General features: G+C 43.1%; 1 protein-coding gene across 1 annotated transcript in view; it reads left to right on the top strand.

Moving 5' to 3' along the window:
* The first annotated feature begins 2,002 nt into the window (after positions 1 to 2,002).
* Tnfsf8 (TNF superfamily member 8) overlaps positions 2,003 to 21,186 on the top strand; it is a 25,459-nt gene continuing 6,275 nt past the window's right edge. Inside the window, 3 exon segments of the mRNA XM_010639442.3 lie at positions 2,003 to 2,291; positions 2,293 to 2,466; positions 12,496 to 12,538. Coding sequence (XP_010637744.2) covers positions 2,268 to 2,291; positions 2,293 to 2,466; positions 12,496 to 12,538 — 241 coding nt within the window. The 5' untranslated portion in view covers positions 2,003 to 2,267.

The following is a 21,186-nucleotide window of genomic DNA, read 5'->3' as shown; positions in this document are numbered from 1 at the left end:
CCCACAAACTGCTAGAGACTGATCTGGAAATCTCAAATGTTCAGAAGGTTCTCAGTAAAAGCAAAGAGTGATTTTCCCCCTTGTCAGCCTTCTCTCCCAGGACACTGTACAGTATGCAAAACGAGTAACTGTAAGACAAACATTTTTTTCCATTGCCCTTCTCAGCCCCACAGCCCTTCAGGAAGACCTGAACTTCAAGCAAAGCCTTTTTTATTTTTCAACACCCACAGCTTCCATTCAACAATCAGAAGTTTTCCACTCTGATCAAAGGGGCTCAACAAAGAGGGCCAAGGGCACAACCTGTTCTCAGCTACCTTGGGCAGATCAAGAGGCCCTGCTACCCACTCACTGTCCATGCCCACCAGAGGACACAGACGTCTCCCTAGATCAGCTGCTCACCCACAAAACACTGGCTTGCCCTAAGCCCACCTCCAGCAGCAGACCAAGTAAATGTGCACACACATGTCGTCCAAAACCAAGCTCAGCTCAGGACCAAGGGGACCTCAGATTCCTGGAGTATAAATCAGACACATTGCCTACCACTCTACTAGGCCCAAGAAAACAACTCATCAATTCAAGTACCTCCTTCATATCAGGATTTATGATTTCAGAGATTCACTAGGAAGGATATCCAACCAATTCCTAAATTGAAATTAACTCAGGGGAAGCTAAGAAGTTAGGGATCTATATAATGTTGCAATGGTAATAAAGCAAACTTGGTTTTGGTCGTGGAGCATTTCCTTAGAGGGTTCTGGCTCCCAGCAAAAAGTAAGCAGAAAGAGGCCAGATACTACCAAAAAGGGGCCACCTCCAGGGTGACAACAAATTAAGTTTTCCAAGAGCCACATCTAGAGGCAGCTGCTGTACAATGATTAATATTTTAAATGTCATTCTGACATATAGATCATTGGTAGCTATAAATATGACTCAGCTTTGTGTCCCAGGCAAGCTGTTATATCTAAATTCCAGACGTGGCCCAGGGGACTACTTGGGATGTTTAACAGGAATTGTCCAACACCATCTGCCAAGTCTATTCCCATTTATGAAGTGATCTGACATCATCTGGCTTGATCTTCATGATGACTATAATTCAGAGAGAGAAAGGAAGGACCGCAAGGACTGAGACAAGTACCCAGAGCTAAAGGGGTAAGGCTGACCCTGTACCTCAGCTGCTCAGCCAGCAAGTGCAGGGAAGGTTGGGCAATGGAGTGTAGGCTTTCAGGGGGCTCAGGCAGGTTTGAGCATGCAACCAAGTCCTCTCACACTTTGATGCTTGCAGCTTTTATTTACAATGTTTTCATCCTTGCGGAGCCTCTATTTTCCCATTTTCAAAGAAGAAATGCCATCTGGCTCAGAGGGAGGAGATAAGGATGGAGTGAGGCCTGAGCCTACAGAGGCTCTGTAATCACTAGTCTCACACCCCGCAAACACATACATGCCCCGCACACTGCCCTACATGGGACAGTTCTCAACCCCTGTCCACACCACAGCACTCCCTAATTTCTTCCCCCTTTTCAGCCTTATGGAAGTCCTAAGGTCATCTGCCTGTTTAACACTCCCAAAACACCGGAGTTTTTGTTCAAAAGCTCAAATTTTCCAGATTCCTATTCTCTCCCAGGATCTTTGAATCTGTCCCCCAAATGTTTTGCTGCTGTGAATGAGCTTGTTCTCCTTTGAATGAATTTCCACAAGTGTGAGCTCTCCCCCAGACAGTGGGTAGTATTTCCAGCTTCCAGAAGGCATGGGTGTTGTCAAACTCAAACCCGTGGTAACTCTGCTGTGGTCCAAGGAAAGCAGCTTCCCCAGACTTAGCAAGGAGATTTATCTGTGATCTTCTGAGCCATGGCTTCGCTGGAGACCATGCAGCCTTTCCGGCAGGAAGGCGTTTGTGGCTGGGACTGAACGAAACAGAAGTTACTTCGGGCACACACACGCGCGCACACACACACACACACACACACACACAAGGGAACTGTCATTTTCCTACGCGCCCTCTGACATCAGCCACCTTCTCTCTAGCGACAGTTTCTCTGCACTCAACTGAATCCCAGGCGATGAAAAATGAACCTCTCCCCCACCCTTGCTGCCGCCGCCTTTTGCCTCACGCCCCCAGAGAGGAGTTTCTCCGCCAGGCAGCCGGTGAAGATTTTTTTCCAAGTCACATGATCCAGGATGCAGGGGGAAAATCCTTCTTGGAACAGAGATGGGCCCAGAACTGAATCAGATGAAGAGAGATAAGGTGTGATGCAGGAAAGACTATATAAAGAATGGACCCAGGGCTGCAGCAGGCACGCAAGCAGCCCAGGGGCCCCTTGCCCAGAGCCAGCCATGCATGTGTCCCCTGGCACCGTGGCCAGCCACTTGGGAGGAACCAGCCGCAGCTACTTTTACTTCACCACCACCACACTGGCTCTGTGTCTCGTCTTCACGGTGGCAACCATCATGGTCCTGGTGGTTCAGAGAACGGTGAGTGGATCGACCTGCTTTGTTTTCCCTTTCTGATTTATGTTCCACTTCCCCCCGAAAAATGGCCCTGGAAACAAAAGAATACGGTGTTAGTTGGGAGCAAAAAGTGAAAATAAAAATGAATAAAAGAAATAGGAACTTTACTCCCTGAAATAAATTGGATTTTTGAGGGAAACATTATTGGACCATCATCTCAAAACTTTCCAAGCCTACATGAGCCAAAAGAATGGAGAGACGTGATTGGCCTTGAGAAATTAAGATTTAAATCCCGCTGAGCCAGAGACTCATTGTGCCAAGGAAGAAACCACTGGGGAAACAGAGTTTGTTTGCACAACTTGGCATTGCATCTTCAAGGTCCTCAGAGGAGATCCAGGGGTCTGTAGTTTGGGTTCAGTAGTCTGAAGGTTTCCGATGCCTCTCTATTGCCAAGACGTTTTGTTGTTGTTGTTTTTACTCTGTTGTGTTTGTTTCTTTGTATTTAACAAAGAGCTAAATTTCTGAAGCCATTGGCTAGCACAAAATACTGCAGAGAAAAGGCCAGCGTTTCTCTGAGCTTTGGGCATTTCAGTGTCAAAACTGAAAGAACAAATTGAAAGCTTCCTGCAAGCCACTGCTTGGAAGAGAAGAGCTCAAAAACAGAGCTCACAAGAAACAAAGGAGAGAGGCAGAGAATAGAAAAATATTTGACAACTGCTCCTTCTGAGACACTTCACAATATTAAGTCATCCTGGCCAACAGGGCACGTGCTGTCCAACTGTCTGGAGATATTTACTTTATTTGAAGTAAGCAGTACGATTTGCTTATGAAAACAGAAGAGATGCGGGAGAAAGCATCTTCATATTTTAGAAAATCAGTGTTTACAGAGATTCCTTTAATAAGGAAAATATTGCACTACAATATATATGGCTCATTTGTTTTGGTAAAGTTTTTGCTAACGTGGATAACTTAAGAACTGTACCCACACACACACACACCATCCTGCCAAAGTGAGGGTTTCTGTTTATGACTTCCATTTGTCATGGTGTTCTAATCCTGCAGAATTCGCTCGGATTTTCCTTCTGTTGTCTCAGGCCAAATGCTCTATAACTCTTCAGTTACTAAATAAGACCTGGGCTTTAAAAGGCTTTGATATCTATTTCCCAAGGATCACCAAACTTTGAAATTTAAATGAAGCTTTGAAGCTCATATCTCTGTATCATTTTTAGAAAGAGGGGGGTTGAGAACATTTGATTTGGATGGCGGAATTCGTAAAACTCATCACTTACTGGGCTTGCCTCTATCTAATAATGATGTTCTAGAAATATCTAGGGTACCTTTCCTTCAGCACAGACTATAATTTCTGCGATTGGGATTTGGGCTGAAGCAGAAGTGTGTTGGTCAGAGGAAGGAATTGAAGTGTCCTTGAAGGAGTGCTTTGGCAGAAGGAAGGATGCAGGTAGAACTTCTGGACTTGGATGAGAATTGTGGTGGGTTGGAGGGTGGTGAGAGAGTGTTCCAAAGCTGTCCTCATCCGAATCTAATCTGGAGTTGAATTGATGTCTTCTGTGAAAGAACTAGAGTGGGTCTCTCTGCCTTATTTTTATAAATACAGAAAATGAGGCCCAGAGAGAGGATGGGCTTGAACTAGACCACCCCAAGAGAGTGCTAATGGCAAGACCACGTGATTGCTTAATGAGAATTCCATTTCCTCTGCTGGTACAAGGGCCACAGAAACATCGAGAAGCTCTGTTCCCACTCTTGTCTTGGAAGTTTTACCTTCTTGATCATCTCTTTCCTTGACTCACCCTTTATGATTGGATATGAAAACATGCACATCATAATTTGATTCTACGCTTTGGTGTGATATAGTTCCTTTTTCTTTCTCTTCCTCTTCTGTGTGTGTATATGTATGTGTCAGGCTGGGGATGGAACCCCCCTTTTTTATTTTAAAACAGGGTCTCATTGATTCATTAACTTGCCAAGGCTGGCCTTAAACTTGCAATCCTCCTGCCTCAGCCTCCCAGAGTGCTAGGATTTTAGGCATGCACCACCATGGGATTTTAGGCATGCACCTCTGAGTGCACCTACAAGTATATCTGTAGGATTAATCCTACATCCGGCTGTGCTGTTACTTTTTTTAAAACTCATAGAATCTCAGTTACTTGTTCCCAACCTGTTGCCTGTAATATTAATAATAGTTATGATATTCTGTGTCAAACACTTTACATATACTATTTTTTAAAATTTTATCAGACATTAACTATGTTAAGAAAAGGTATAATCCCTGCAGCTTGAGTTATCAAGGAAACATCTGATAGCAAGAAGGAGTATAGACTGACCTTAGAGCAGGTGAAACTAAGACAGTGAAGAGGCTGGAGAAAGCCAAGATGCTTAGGCTCACCTCCCATTATTAAAACCAGCAAGGGCTGAGGGCCACATAGCTCCCTTGGGGTGTGACAGGGACAGGAGTAGCGAACTATGAAGATGGTTTTACTGCTATAAGAAGTCTCACAGTTCTTGGTGAAAGGAAACATCCATAGACAAAATTTTAAGTAGTTAAAGCATAACACATACCAATCAATGCAAGACAGGCACACAGGGCTACCCTAGATCGCAAGGTAGGAAGAGATGGTGCTTCTGCAGCAAGTTTAAGAAATCACTGGAAATTGGAATTTCAAGTTGGTTTGAGAAACATGAGCAATTTCAAAGGGGTAGAAAAGGGAGGTCAGAGCAGTGATGCTCCTGGCTAAAAGCAAGGGGCTGGAGGAGAGGTGGTATAGGGGTGTGGGATCTTCAAAAGATCCTCTTGAGTTATGGCTTGAAGATCAAACAATTCCAAGGTCAAACTCCATGGGAGAGACATAGGAGGAACTTGGGTTTCAACCTCAAATATTTAACGGGTATCTACTATGAACAGAACATTGTACTAAGAACTGGGTATACAACCCCCCAAAAACCAATAAATTCCTGCTTTTACACTGTTTAGGAAGCTTTCTTTTGGTGATACATTTAAAGTTCCTGTAGTGGTCATTTTATTTGTATTTAAATCTGTATATTATTGTGAAATATCACACTTACATTAAGAAAAGTAAGGAGCAATTAAGAGTAAAGGGGAAAAAAGTAAATCTCTCACATTCTGTCCAGCTAACCGCCAACCCCTCTTTGTGGAAATAACCAACATAAATAGATTCTCATGTGTCCTTCCTAAAATCTGAGCATCTACAAATATGTACTACACATGTCATTCTAATAAACCCATAATTTTGTACCTTGCTTTGTTCACTTGACAGTAGATCTTAAAGATCTTTCTGTGTCAATGTGTAGAAGTCCATTTAACTTTGTTAAAGAGTCATATAGTATATTCTGTTATACCTGGACTTCAAAATATATTAAATGTGTGCCTAGTGTGTTTTTCTCCAGGATTTCTGCCCCTCTGAGTGCATCTACAAGTATATCTGTAGGATAAATTCCTAGAGGTGGATATCGAATGTTTATTTTCACCCCAATAAATGTTGTCGATATGAGCCTTTAAAGTGACTATAGCGCTGTTCCCTTGAGGACTTAAAATCCTGCCACAAAGAGACACACTGTCACATCAGTGTGGAAAGAAAGAAAGAAAAAAACAAAATAATTGATTTATTGCTGAGTCAGCACAGAAGTGCCAGCCGCCAGGCAGCCTAAGAAAGACTATAGAGTCCAGGTAGGATTTCACACGATTTATACAACTAAGTAAAAGAAGGAATCCAGCTTCTCTCATCTTCTTATAAGAAGAAGGAAGACACAGTGAGACAGCCTCCCGGGTTATACCAGAGATAGATAGGTGCTTACATTTCAAGGGGGCCTGGAAGTCCTTAACAGAAGAGGCTGCGCCTAGTCTCAGCCAGCCCAGGAGAGATAGTGCAGATAGTCACATTCCCAAAGGTCAGAGCAAGAGCTCATGATTATTCCATTTCCAAGCACTGTAAACATTTCTAGAAAGAAAGAGAAAGCAGCTGCCTCTTTTCTCTTTAGAAGCAAATAAAAACATTTTTACATTAAGTTTATTGGTACATTCAAAGCAAATGATACAGTTACATTTATCATTGCGATCTTGTACCTTTGCCTTTACAAGACAGGTCTTGGTTCTTGTTTTTTCCCCACACCCCTGTCCTCCCTTCACCCGCTTCACCCTTCCCTATTTTTAAAGACTTTGTTTCCATTTTTTCATTTTTTCACATTTTTTTCTTTTCCCTTCTTTCCTTTCCCCTCCCCTTCCCACTTTCCCTTCAGCCATTTTTTTTCCTATTTCACCCTCTCAATTATATCATTTGAACCTTATTTACACTTTTAGTTAAATAAAAATATTTTTTTAAGAGGAAAAACATTCTCACAGCACCATTTACCACTCAACAGCAGTGACTCTGAGGGTGGTGATTGTTAACAGTGGTAGCAGCATCTTTGGGGCTGTTTGTTCTCAGACACAAAACAGGGGTGACCTGACCCCTGTAGGACGCCTCCCATTACCTGAGTAACTCAATTCCATCTGACATTCATTCCATCTCACAGTTTTTTTAATCCTCTAAGAATGTTCTCAAGAGCAAGCCCTCGCCCCAGGCTATGGGAGGATGAGTACATGGGGCAGAGCGGGATCCTATCTCATGGGTTCTCTGCTAAACTGAGGTAAGGAGGCCCCGGAGCTGAGGTACCAGGCAGAATACCACACACCAAGAAGAGGCGGACAATTTCCGTATGGGTGCATGCAGACATTTGTGGAAGAACTAGAATGAAAACCAAGCCTGCAAGAGTTAGAAAGATAGCATCTTATGCCCAAAGTTTGTTCTGAAAGTATACACAAATAGAATGGGAGGCAATTGCATAACCTTTCACTAGCTTGGCAAGTGTCAGTATTTTGCCATAGTTGTGCACAATGCTGTCACCATAGCCAAGAGTATTTGTGTTAGTTCAGTTATATCACCTAAGAAGAATAATATATAGTCCATTCTTTAATTTCAGCACTTATCCAAAAATGTCTTCTAGAGCTGTTCCGTTTTGTATTCCTTGGGTATCTAGACTCCAATCTAGGGTCACACACTCCATTATGTCTATTTTAATCTAGAATGTTTCTATTTAATGAGTAGTCCTATGAACTTGCTAGAAAACCAGAATCTCAGGGCCCCACTCCCCAGCTACTGAAGCAGAGTCTATATTTTACAGGCTCCCCAGATGATCTGCATGAACTATACAGTTGGAGAAGCACTGATCTAATAATCCCTCCTAACCTTTGTTACTTCTTCTTCATGACCCTGACATTTTAGAAGGGTCCAGGCCAATCCTGCTATAGAAGAGTTCACATTCTGGAGTTGTCTTCATACTTTCTCTTGGTTCTGAAAAATTTTTAACAAGAATAAGTGCCTAGGTAAAGTTGTACACTTCTTACTAGAAAGAGGCTAGAGGATTATGTCACATTGTCCCGTATTTGGTGGTTATGTTTAGTCACTTAATTCAGGTGGTAGCCACCAATGCGTCCTTGGCAAAATATGTCTGTCCTTTCTCATTAAGAAGTAGTCTGTGCAGTAAAACTTTGAAGACACAAATGTGCTTCAATAAGCAGTTGCCACTTCTTCACAATCCATGTCTGCCTTACTTCATGGGTTGAAGGCTGAAGATGATGCTGGCCTCGTGCTATCTCCCTTTCCACACTTAGGAGCTGTTATCTTCTGTAAAGAGCTGTCTTTCAGCAGGATGACAGCAAGTTGAGACAGGGGCAGGATAATCCAGATGGGACAAAAGAATGAGCAGAAGCACAGCCCAGAGGAAGGCAAGCCAGGTGTGAAGAGAGGACTGGTTGGGGCAGAGTGTCTGACTAGAGAGGAGTGCAGCAGGAAGTTGAGCTAAATGGCAAATGGAGGGGGGCATTGAGAAAAGAGACAGAGAGAATTAAAAAACTGGATTTGCAAACTGTGGGGCATTCCTAAGTCCATATCAGAGGCCAAATACGCCTTCAACCTCCCACAGCTATCTCTGAAGACCACAGGTGTCCTACTTGCCTGTTAGATAGTGTCTTCAAGCACTTTCTACTTAACATATGGCCCACGGACCAGCAACATCGGCTTGGCTAGAAGCTAACTAGAACCAGAATCAGAATCTGCATTACGTGAAGATTCCCCAGTGGTAGGAAGGCCTTGAAAGCAGAAGAAGCACTGCTTTAAGGACCTGATCCAATTTCTGCTTTCACAGAACACGTCAAACCATGAGCTCCCAAGAAAAATAGTCTTTTCGCTGGGGATTTTCTGTAACCTTTATTCACTTGATACCCAGCTTTATCCTGCCAGATCTAGAGAGGGAACAAGGCAAAGCAATGAAGACCATACTTGAGTCTGAGTCTGTTCTCTGCTATCACCTGTGGGACCTTTGGCAATCGTTACTCCACTTCTTGAAATCTTAGTCCCTAACTCTTGGAGTCATGCTAAAGGTCAAATAAGATAATGCATGTAAAAAGAAGCCTCAGGAGTAACTCTTATTAAGCGTCATCATCTTTAGTAAATGAAAAGGGGACGAAGAGATGGAGGGAGAAGGAAGGGAGTGAAGGAAAAGGAATTACATGTGTTATGTGCATGTAACAACTTCCCAGGATTAATGTAATCATAATGTACTACAAACATGTACTGATCAAAATACAAATTTTTTAAAAAGAAGCTTAATCATGTTAGCTTGAAAATGATAGAAATCTCCATGGCCCACGAGCCACAGCCCTCTTTACAAGACCATGTGAAGACAGAGGAGAAGAGGACATGGAACTCCCCATAGCGCATTCCAGACATCAGTGCTCTTTGGTCATTTGCAGACACGGGGGACATTTGGCATCAAAAGCAAATTTTGGAGCTGATTGCACCTCCACATCACTACTCTGAAAAGAAACCATCCTTTAAGGTACTGAGGCAAATTAAACATATCGTAAGAACCAAGGCAGTCTCCCACATACCTATCATTTCAAACAATTACTAACACTTCCTACACAATATCTCCTTATGTCTGCAGCAACCCAGTGGAGGGAAGGATTATTGGACCCCTACTCTCTGTGACTGAGGAAAAGAGAAAGCAGTTCCATTCGGAGAAGATAATTTGGATGGGGACAAACAGGCTCTGACCATTCTTCCCTTCATACTCAAAAAAGAACTTCAGTATCATTGGGATACCTATCAGAGATCAGTAGAGACCTCAAAATGAGGAAGTACGCTTAGGGAAGTTGAGCAGGTTGATAACTATGGTGATGGAGTTTTCTGAGCAACTTCATGGAACCAAGAATGACAACCTGGGAGGGTCTTTATTTACCTCTGAGTCAAATCTGTGTACTATAGTGCTCAAAGCCAAACCACTGAGCAAAATGATTCATACTTCCCTGGCCAGTGTCCAAATGCCCAGTTGAGATTTGGGGCCCAATTCCAAAACTAGGGGACATCCTGCCAGAGAAGAGTTGGTAGATAGCGCTTAACTGGGGCACAAAGAGCCTTCAGCAAACATTAACCATCATTGCTTTAGCCCTGTTTCTCCACCCTCACCCTCAAGTGCAAGGACTGCATAGGGAAGGGGAAAGGAGAGAGGAATAAGCTTTTCCACCTTTGGCTTCTGAAGGCAGCATCTAATATGGGACAATGGAAATTGCACTGGAGAATTTCAGTCCAGGTTGTGCCACTGACTTGTGACTGCCTTGGTGTCCTCCCCGTATGAAATTAGCTTGACAGACTGAAAGATGTCTAGGTTTCTCTCTGGCTTTGACACTAATCTTGTTTACCATGGGTAGCCAGAAGAAGCTAGAAAGATCTTGTACTCAAAATGAGAACGGACACAGTTTGCTCATGGATTCCTGGGCCCTGGATGAAGATTCAAGCAACAGTATTCTCTGCCACATTGAGTTCTCTCCATCTGACATGACCTTGTCTGAAGTTTAGAAGCCAGGAAGCACTCAAATGAGAAAGGAGCTAGGCTGTCCTTGGCCCCCATATAAGTTAGGTCCTTCTCCCCAATTTTAACTCACAAACGCTTGATGCTCCAAATGTGCACTCTGGGCCAGGGATATTGCCATCATCTGGGAGGTGGCCAGAAACACAGAATCCCAAGCTCTATTCAAACCTGCTGAATCAGAATTGGCATTTTAATAAAACCTCAGGTGATTCTCCCCTACAGTAAAGTCTGGCAAGCACTATTGTAAAGCACTCTATTTTCTTTCACAGCTCTTGGCACAACTTTCCATTCTAATTATATATTTGTCCTTTTTAAATGACTTTGATGATGACATTGGTGGCACATCTTTCAGTGAGTAACATAGTACCCACCACGTGTCAGGTGCTCATCCAGCATGTGTTGAATGAATGATTCTCTAGCATTTCCTCCAGGCTGGCTCTACTGGTCTTGCTATTCTGCGCTGACTCTGGACAGGCCCTGGGCTGCTGATGGATTCTAAGACCTCAGCATCGTGTTTAAATGTAAATGTTTTTCTTTGTGTAGTTGCACATCCTGCTAATTGATAGCCGAGCTTGGCAGTCAGTCATTTGCTTGTTAAATCTTGAAATGTTGACTGTTGTTCACAGAGGCAACACAAAGGGGAATTTTGCAGGCTTTCCTGAAAACTGCATATGTAATTGAATGATCATAGAGGTGAAACACTGTTAAAATAGGTTTAAAACTTTCAACTGAGGCAATAAAATCACGTTCAGAAGAGGAGAAAGGACCTTCGAGACTAAATCAGCCTATATTCCAATGAGAAATGGAGACTGAAAAGTTTAGATTGACTTCCTCATCCCCAGATCACCCAGGCTTTGCTTTCCAGAGATCTTTGTGATTTAATACGCCCCATCTGAATCAGAGAAGTGACCCATTGATCAGAAGACAGTGTCCCAGGAAGGCAAGGCATAAAGCTCCTGGTGGAGTGGTAGAATGAAAATGTTACCTCCAGATGGCCGTAGACATTCGTACAGAGCCCTAAGAAAATCAGGTACGGGCAGCTTTAAACTTTCAGCATTGGTAGAGATTGGAAAGTTGTGTTTCTCCATGCAAATACCCTCTCCAGGTGTTTGTTAATATCTTAATTCAAATCACTACAGGACATACAGATGAATATGATACTTTATTCCTTCCTGGCAGGACACTTAGGGTGACTCCATGGTTTGCAGAGGAAGAAAGAGACGGGAGAAGAGAGGACAGTTAGTTTCTGAGGAATTCTGGGGAAAGAAGATCCTTGTCCCTCTTCTTCTGTGGGCTACTTTCCCAGAGCAGCTGATTAGACTTCCTTTGATGCCCGCCCCCAGCCATGACTCCTTCCTTCAGCAATTTGTTCCACTCAACCTCTTATTTATTTATGTAAAAATTTATGTATATATTTATGTGAATTATAGAACAAATAATATAATGTGTATTTATAACATATAATATATATTTACATTTATTTACATTATGCTTTTGTAAATATTTATATGCTATATTCAGACTTAAACATGTAATAAATCCACAAAGGGCAATAATTCAGTTTATTTATGGTACCTTCACAATTCTTGGCTAATAAATACTCAGTTAATTCAGAATTTCCAACCACAGGAGAGCTAGAATTGTTCCTTCCAGGTATGTTTACAACATACTTTTGCAGATGAATCAAACATGGAAAAACCCATATATATATTTATACAATTCACTTGATTGTTCTTATGTTGACACAAGGGAGCAAAACTAACACATATGGTGGGGGAAATAATAGATTGGAAAGTAAGTGTTCCAGCTGCGGCCTCCATAAATTCCCTGGATAGCTCTGGGCAAGCCACTGTATTTAGCTCGGTCCCTTGCTTCTTGTCCATGAAATGTGGATGGATACTCATTCTTGTTTTGTGTTTCTGATAGGTAGGTTGCCAAATAATGAGTAGGAGCCCATTGTATATAACATCAGTAAATTACTTTTTCAAAGCAAAGAGTCAGAGGATAAATTCTAAATTACAACCCAATTGGAAATTTTTTTAAAAAGTTTTGTTTGTTTTTTTAACTGTATGTCATCCTCATCTTGCTGTTTTCTTTCCTTTCTCCCAGGACTCCGTTCTCAGCCCACCTGGCAACTCCCCTCATAAAGGAGGTAAGATCTTGGAATTAGGAGTCAATGTGTAGTATCATCCAGATGATGTCAAAGAGGTAGCACCCCATTCCCAACCACTATGACTGAGCCCAACAGGAAGGTGGTGAGTGTAGAGGTGGAGTCTGCTTGGGTCAGAGCTGATGCATCTTGATTTACTCAGGAAGTCCCATCCTCACAAACCTCCCACCATTCCTCAACAATCCCACTAATGGATGCTTACCTGGACACTGATGGAAATAGAAAGCAGTTATTTTATTGAGAGCTTGAAACCCTAAAATGGACAAGGACATATATTAGTCTTTTCTCAGCTTTCTACCTAGGAACCTCAGTTCCTGAGTTTTTTTGTCTGTTTGTTTTGTTTTGTTTTGCTACCAGAGATTGAACATGGAACACTGCACTTGCGAGGCAGGTGATAGCGCCACTGACCTAAATCTCAGCCCCCCTGAGCTCTTAAATGGGAATAATAGTACTCACCTCTAACATACTGGAGAAACCAGTCACACCCTGTCTATAAACTGCTTGGCATAGCAACCAGCATGTGGTAATTATTCAATAACTGGTAAAAGCCAAAAGGACTAATGAACTTGAGGACTTCTGAAAACAGACTACTTCCTCATCTTTCCAATCACTGAAATTATTAACTACATCTTGTCTCTACTAGCCCCAGAAGCATGATATGGAGAGGTTAGTTATATGGAATATGAAAAACTCAGAGATATCTGGTTAATATTTTTATCATTCAGAGAAGGAAAAGTAAGGTCCAGAGAGAGAAAGTGGTGTCTTGCTCAGGGTCATATATGGTTAAACCCAGAGGTCTTCTCTAAGCCGTTCTATTCCACCTAAGAACATAATCCCCCTTCTCAGTCTAATATTCTTTAGAACTTGAATAGCTAGTACAGCTAAACAACCAGACAGCTCATAGGGAAAAAGGGAAGGAGGAGGCAGGAGGCTGTCACAGATACTGGGGCAGGGACACTAGGGCATCTTTGGGACCAAGATCTGCCACATTTCACACAGACATCATCATACTTGGAGTTTCCTTTAGGATATGCTTGACCTTGTTTTTTCTTCTTTCTGCCACCCAGAGACTTGGAAAGTTGGGTCAAGAGCCCGCAGCAAACCAGCTCTCTGGGTCTTTCAAAGCAGTTAATAATCACAACTTTGTGAACCATGTCTCAATCTTGGTTGAAATTACTTAATGTGTAGCCTCATTTCCCATAGTGCCTGTGTAGACAGTCACATTAGTGCAAAAAGGAGCCAAGTAAAATGAGAAACAAAGCAAACATCTTGTATACAGTTCCAGATAGTAAATATTTTAGGCTTTTTGAGCCCTTGATGTCTCTGCTGCAATTAGTCAGCCCAGCTGTCACAGTTATAAAGCAACCAGACTACACACAAATGAGCAGGCCTGGCTGCATTCCCATAAAACTTTGTTCATTTACAGAATAAGGTGTGGTGACTTGGCTTTGGCTCGTAGACCAGAGCTTGGTAACCTCTGTAGTGTCAACAGACAGGCTTTGGAGTTGGATGTCTGCATTAAATTGTAGCACACATTTCTATAGTGCTTTGAAAAGAACAAAATGCACTGAGTAAATAAAATTCCCCAGCCCCTATTTCCATCCTTTCACCATTACATCCCTCTTGACTTTCCCAGTAAGACTGGACCTTTTGTTTTTCTAAAGAGAAAGAAGCAACCTTGAACATGGCCATAATCTCAGCATCGTGGGTAGTTTTGATTAGGGGACAGGTCCTCAGCTATCCTGAATCTCAGTTCCTCACATATGGAGCACCTTGATCACATACTAAAGTTCATCAGTCCACAGTGGAATGGAGGAAAGGGCAAATTAGGCTTGTTCATATGGTCAGTTAGCCACAATGTGTGCACACTCTGCCTCTGAGTATGTCCTCCCTGCGTCCTTTGGTGAAATGTCCTCTTACAGTAATAAGTTGATGTGGATGGGACTTAAATTGACTTGCTTTCTGACTGTTTTTTAGTTTTGTATGAATTATCGCAGCAGGCAAAGTAAAAAGCTGCCTGCTCCATATTGGTCCTTGAATTTTCATTTTGAAGAAAAGTTCTTCGGTTTGTGAAATATCCAAAACTGGTCACCATGGACTCAATCACTTACCAGATCTCTTCTTCCACGGGCCATAGAGGAAGATCAAAACAGGAACCAAAAGCAATCTCCATTTACAGTTCAATGTTTCTGCAATCAGATTTTTTTAAATGCTAATAATGCTCCCCACTAAGGCAGTGAAACTTTTGTTAAAGAAAGTTTCATACCACCTTAGTGTTGATCTCAGCCCCAACTCCGAAAGCAAACAACGTGGGAATTATTTTTCTCTTAGCATTCTCAGATAAGAAACTGAGATTCAGGGTATTAGGATGCCTTGTCTTAGCTCTCACAAGGAGTTAATAGCAGAGCAAGGATGAGTATCCGGAGCTCTTCCCAATGCCCCAGACATGGTGTGCTTTAGCTGTCAGATCCAAATGTCTTGCTGCGTATGGTCCCAGTCTTTCTCCTGCTTTTAATGGAAGTCTGCACTTGGCTCAGCAAACTATGGACACTGTAGTAAAGTGAGATGGAAAGAATATCACCTTAGGACAAGACCTGGGCTCCAGTACCCATTTCCTGGGGCAAGTCTTTGAATTTCATCAGTAGACCAACTATAATGTACTGAATGAATTGGAACTCTGTTCAGACTTGATGCTTTCTGAGACTATAATTTTATTGTCTGAAATGTAAAGACAGAAGAAGAAAATCTAACAAACCTTGGGGAATCTGAAGACCTAGCCTCCTTCCCCAACAAGCCAATCTTAAACAGGCACAAGCAGCAAATTGTCCCTTTTGAAGAAAAAGACATTGCAAGACATTCCAGGCAGAGGAGATCCAACTTCTAGAAATGTTTTGAAGGAAGCTCCAGGGGCTGTCACTGGAGAGTGCAAGGGTGGGAAGCTTCTCGGGAGCAGAGTCTGTCGCAACAGCTGCTGGAAATCATCCAGCATCAGCAGGAAACCAGCAGAGGCCTGAGCCTGGGATGCAGGGCCCTGCAAATACTTGAAAGTCACTGAACACAGGATACGCTTAGCTTCAGGGAAACCACAGAATGCAGTTCCTATTCTGATAAGGAGCCCAAATACAAGTCTCCCATTCCTGGCCACAAGTGAGTCCAGCTAACTGCAGCCTCACACTCATCCCAGTGGGCTCAGGACTCATGGACCCTCATGGGAAAGGCCGGAGCTGTGGACCAGAACCAGAGGTTGGAGAGAGACTTTTCTCTGCCTTTCTCCTCTCTGAATGTTATTCTCTCATTTGGAGGAGGAAGTTTAGAATGACTTCTGCATGAAGCCACCACAGGGTCATCCTCATCTCCCTCTGCCACCTGGTAGAGCCTGTATCCTTGAGGCATGGGTTTCAAGCTTTTGCTTCATAGCCAAATAAAATGACTCCCTACCTCACACCGTATACAGCCTGAAGCCAAGAAAGGTGGGGCAAGGACAGCATGGCTCATGCATCTATCTCCTTGTCACTTGTTCTACCTTTATGCTTCCACCACATTTAGTGGCTCCCACATGTGCATGGTATGAGGCTTATTTGTCCAAATCACAGAATGCAGCCACCTTTGCTCTGAATTCCTTGGATTTCAACAATTCCTACATTTGTATGTAGCAACATCTACAGAAAAATTTAGGACATGTAGCGAGCTGCTAGGGCAGCATATCATACCATAGTGCAGCCCAGCAGGCGATGATGTAGAATTGAGTGTGAGCACCCTCTGCTCATGTAAGGAAGGACTCAGCTGTTCCAGCCACTAAGTGTTCCTGAAAGGACAGCTTTTTCCCTGGGTCTCAGCCCTCTGCCATATAAGCAAACCTGCTCACCTTCGTACCTGTATTTATATCCTTCTCCCCATTTCCAGCCACTTCTACTTACCCCTGTAAAATCTGCAGATTTAAATTTGGCCAACTTTATTTTGCAGAATGATTTTGTGCCTTTGGTCTCATCCTCAACTTTCCCAGTACTCCTTGAACCTTGCCCTAATATAATACCTCACCAGCCAATAGTTCTGACCTGAGCTAGATGAATTCTGTAGGTCATGTTTAAGACAGCTTCCTTGTACCCACCATCCAACCACTGCATATATATAGCCTAGCAGAGTAAGAATAATGGCACTAATGGGCATCCACAATGTACCAAAAGCTCACTGAGTACTTTATGATGTGCTCATCCAGCCTCACAACAAGCCCAAGGATCATTATGAGCACTATTTTGTGTGTAAGCAGACAGGAGCATAGAGCCGCTTACTGACTTGTCTAAGGCTTCACAGTGAATCAGGAGTGGGGCAAAGTCTCAAATCCAGTCTTATCTGCCTTGAAGCTCTTCTGTGTAGCCAAGGGATGGGGTATGAATCACTTCCTTCCAGTGACCCTACTGCTCTCCCTGTCTGGATGTCCCACTCACAGGCCTGCACTTCCTCCATGCCAGCCCCCTACTGTCTGTCTCCACGTCTCTGAAGCATCCTGTTATCTTGTTCTGTGGCAGAGAGGGTGAAATTGGCTTCCACATGTGGGTTTGGTGGAGGTCAGTTGACTCAGGGTGATTCCATCCCAAGGTCAGCTGGAAGAGATTTATCTTCCAGCAAATGTCATGTGGCCTCTGACAGCTTCCCAGAGGCTCTAAGGAAATTGGAGAAATAGATAGACCTTGTGAGGGAGCTGAGGGTCCTTTCAGCCTATCCCTAACCCTTGCCTGTATTCTGCCTCCAGCTGAAAATTGGGAATCAAATACAGAGAACTAGATTGGAATTCGGTACATCTACAGTCCAGTACTGAAACTCAAAGCAACTCATTCTTCCTCTTAGAGATGGGATTCCTATTTTTTAGTGTTAGGGAAGGGAGTGACCAGGGATGGATGTTGCTTTGGTGTAATACTCAATTAGTCAACCAACTAGCCCAGTATTCTTTAACCATCATACTGTTCTAACATGTACAGTTTTTACATGGCTTGGCAGGACCCTCCTCACCCCTCTCTCTTAAAAAGAAGATGTAGGCATTAAAGGTTACCAGGTGAGGGTGGCTCTCCAAAGAACCACCTCAGGGAATCAGTATAAGCTGCCCATTAAAAGTTGTGAAACTGGACCAAGAGACTGCCTTCTCCCCAGTACACAGCTATTTCTGATGTTCCATGGCCAAATTTAGGTGGTAGTGGCCCTTCTAGGGCATGACCACTAGGGAAAAAGAGACACAGGAGAGGAAACAGACCATCCCTCCTCTTCATTGCACCTTCCCCTAGAAAGACAGTACTAGGGAGCAGACTTCATTTCTACAAGATGGACTGATCTGCATCTAGAATGTCCAAGGCGCCAATGTTGTTAAGTCTTGGATTATTTTTTCTTCTTTTTTTTATTTTTTCCTTTCTTCCTTTCACTCAAGGGGGAATGGTCCTTCTCAGGGATCTTAAATTTCTATAAACCAAACATCAAGACCCTGAACTACCCAACTATTGCTAGTAGACGCCGTGTTTACTGTAGTGTATTATTTTATGTAACCCTCCTGCCAGCCCTTGACGTAGGGATTATTATTGCTCTCAGTGAGAGCTGACATACTTCTGTGTTGCAAAGAGGAGTTTGTGAAGTTATCAAAAATATGTGTCACTTTACTCTATGACTTTAGACTTGTCCTCCCTCTTAAAGACTTCAAAGTTTTTCTTAAACATTCCTTATCATGTCAATTCAGTCTGCTTTTAGTATAAAGGTATTCCAAACAAACATCCATAAAGTCAGATAACTTTATCTTATGTACTGCAACAGGACTAAAAAGGTTCCCAAACCTTAAGAAACCTTCAGTAAATTTAAATGAATTTCAACTTAATCTGAATTTGAATTTACGAATCATTTTCTCTGAGCTTCACATGAAGGGCAACAGAATGGGCAATTCCCAAATGTTGCTATACGTCTAGGGTCCCCCAGCTCTCCTTTCTTTAACCAATGGCTCTTCTTGCAGTCCATTTCTTCATCAGTAGTTGGTCTGGTGGCATCAAGGAATTGGTTAAATTATAGCCCTTCTTCCTTAGATGAAGGATTCACATGGATCCCAAATTCTACTGAGAACAGAGCAGTTTCTCTAGATGTCACTGTTGGGACTCTCCTGTATATTCTCCAAGAAAGATGGAACTATAATGCAGATCATTAAAATAATCAATCCTCTTTTTCTTAAAAGGATTAAAACATTTTCAACGGATGAAGGGAGAATCCTGCACACTTTCCTAAATACATCAGATGAGCTCAAACTCTCTGCTGCATAATTGAGACCCTTCAAACCATCAGATGATGTCAGGAATTTCATTTTAATGAGCATTTCACTAGCCAATCCACTCTGCTAAATGGCATTGCTAAGCTGAACCATTGTAACAGTGACAAAAAGAAGCTTGAGGGAGAAAGATACTACCATTTGAGGGGTGTCTACCTGTGAGCTGCACTGGCTACTTGACATCAATAATCTCAATGCATCATCAAAACATGGTCACATCTGTGTTGATTATTATGACTCACACTTCGGTGAGCAGAAAGGGGACATGACACGTCCAAAACCAAAAGTCTTGCCGGGACTAACATGATCAGTTTTGAGATGCTTTGCATCTACCTTGTCCTTACATGGACAGGACTGCAGAGTTGGGGAGTTCCCAGCACTCAGACCACCTGCCATCTGGCTGGAATGATCCCTGTGGTTACTTGTGCCACCCTAAGCATTGGTACATCTTTATGGAGAGCTGACTGCCCTGACTCATGACTTGGCAGCTTTCTGTACACAAGCCCAGAGTCATCTGCTGGCATTCTCTCACAAGACAGAATCAGGGGGGCTCATAGCACTTATTTTCTGGTCATCTCCAGCTGTTTCAACAGTTCTCAGTTCCAGTATCTGTTGTCACCATGAAAACACTTATTTTTGTTCTTAACTCTCCCTGCTCCATGGGAAAACTGAAAGCTAGAAACAGACCCATGGACTAGAAGTCAGGAGCCCTGTGCTCCGCACCCAGCTCTGCCACTACCCACTCTGGGGCCTTGGGACAGACCCTCTGTCTTTCTGGGTTCTGTCTCCCTGTTCATAAAACTGAGCTCACTGTTTGCATGACATCTGATGGCCTTGCAATCAAACATTATAAAATCTCAAGTCAGGGTCTGGTTTTAAAGTGACCATAATCCTGAGCTTCTAGACCGTGGTTCTTCCAACCACCTCCTGCCATGTCTCTTTCTCCCTATCTCTCTCCCTCTTTCCAGTAGGATTTCACTAGCACATCTTTCTTTCCAGACTTCTAATGTCAAAGAGAAGTACATGAACCTTCTAGAGAGGCCAGAGCTTGGATGCAAAAATACAATATATAATCATTGTTCAATGAAGTCTATGTCCTCAGAGGAATTCAGATTGCTCTGATTATCTGGAAGTCAGATAAAAGGAGTATGCAGCTCTGGGCTCTGGTCCTACCTCTGTTACTAACTCACTGGATGACCTAGGGTCAGTCTGCTATGGAAGAGGCACATAGTTAATGTGTTCCCAAGCCTTTATCAGAGGTTCTCTCAGGGAATTTCTAACAGCCATGCAAAATTTTACAGACCCAGCCTACTCATAACTTTGGTTGTCCCCAGAGCCAAAATGTTCTGTTCTATCACTGTAGATATCTGGAAATATGAACACAGTCTCCTACCTGTGGTAGAGCAATATCCCCATAAACAGAATTGGGACTGACCTGCCCCTTCTGTTTCCACCCCAGCAGTCTCAGCAGAGGTTGAGTCTGTTCCACCTCATGGAACAAGCTAGAAAGGCCCTCAGGATCATCAGTCCATACTGATCTCCATCCATTAGAGCCCATAAAGAAGAAATTAAAGTTTGCTAACTCCCAGGCCAACTCAGCCTCTACCTGCACACAGTTCTTATTTTCCACACCCTCACATTCTGTTTCTCAGAGCCCACCAGACACTCCATTCAGGTGGAAAACAAGTGAAGAAGGATGTGTTTTGATCTCTATGTGCCAGGTCCTCAAACCCCAGGGACACTGCAGGATTCCAGTTGCATGTAGCACCAGCTGTTAGGTCCCTCTATCAAAGAACCCCTCCTTATCTTCATGCCAAAAGGGAAGGCCATGTTGTGGACACCCAGGCAGTGAGGAAACTTGATCCCTAATGAATGGCGGCCCACTCAAAGTGTTATCAAGCTCTTGACAAGAGCCTCACGCCCCCAAAGCAGCACACCCCATCTTTGAACAGCACTGAACAGCCAAATATTTGAGCTGCCATCTCTGTGACTTATGTGCAGTTTGGGGGTACTTAGTGTAGGTGTTGCCTTTGCCACAACTGGCAAAGAGGGATGAAGACTGGTGCTAGCTTTTAGCTGGAGCCTGATCTCCTTCCTCTCCGTGTTTGGGCCCTAATGATGAGGTCACACTGTCCCCACTGGCACTCTCATCACACACTAAAGGACAGAGACTATGCCCTCCTCTGGGTCTTCTCCAAGTCCAACAACCCTGTTCCCTTAATAGTTCTGCTTGTGTCCTGCTTGTGTCCCCCTCCCTGAACCAACACTGGTAATGTCATTCTTTGCTTTATATTCATATTCCCTCTCTCTCTCTCTCTCTCTCTCTCTATCTCTCTCT

The sequence above is a fragment of the Fukomys damarensis genome, unplaced genomic scaffold (assembly GCF_012274545.1).
Source record: "Fukomys damarensis isolate Sample0158 unplaced genomic scaffold, DMR_v1.0_HiC HiC_scaffold_36, whole genome shotgun sequence".
Classification (NCBI taxonomy): domain Eukaryota; kingdom Metazoa; phylum Chordata; class Mammalia; order Rodentia; family Bathyergidae; genus Fukomys; species Fukomys damarensis.
Note: the sequence above shows the minus strand (reverse complement) of the source record. Positions and strands in the feature narration are given on the sequence as shown.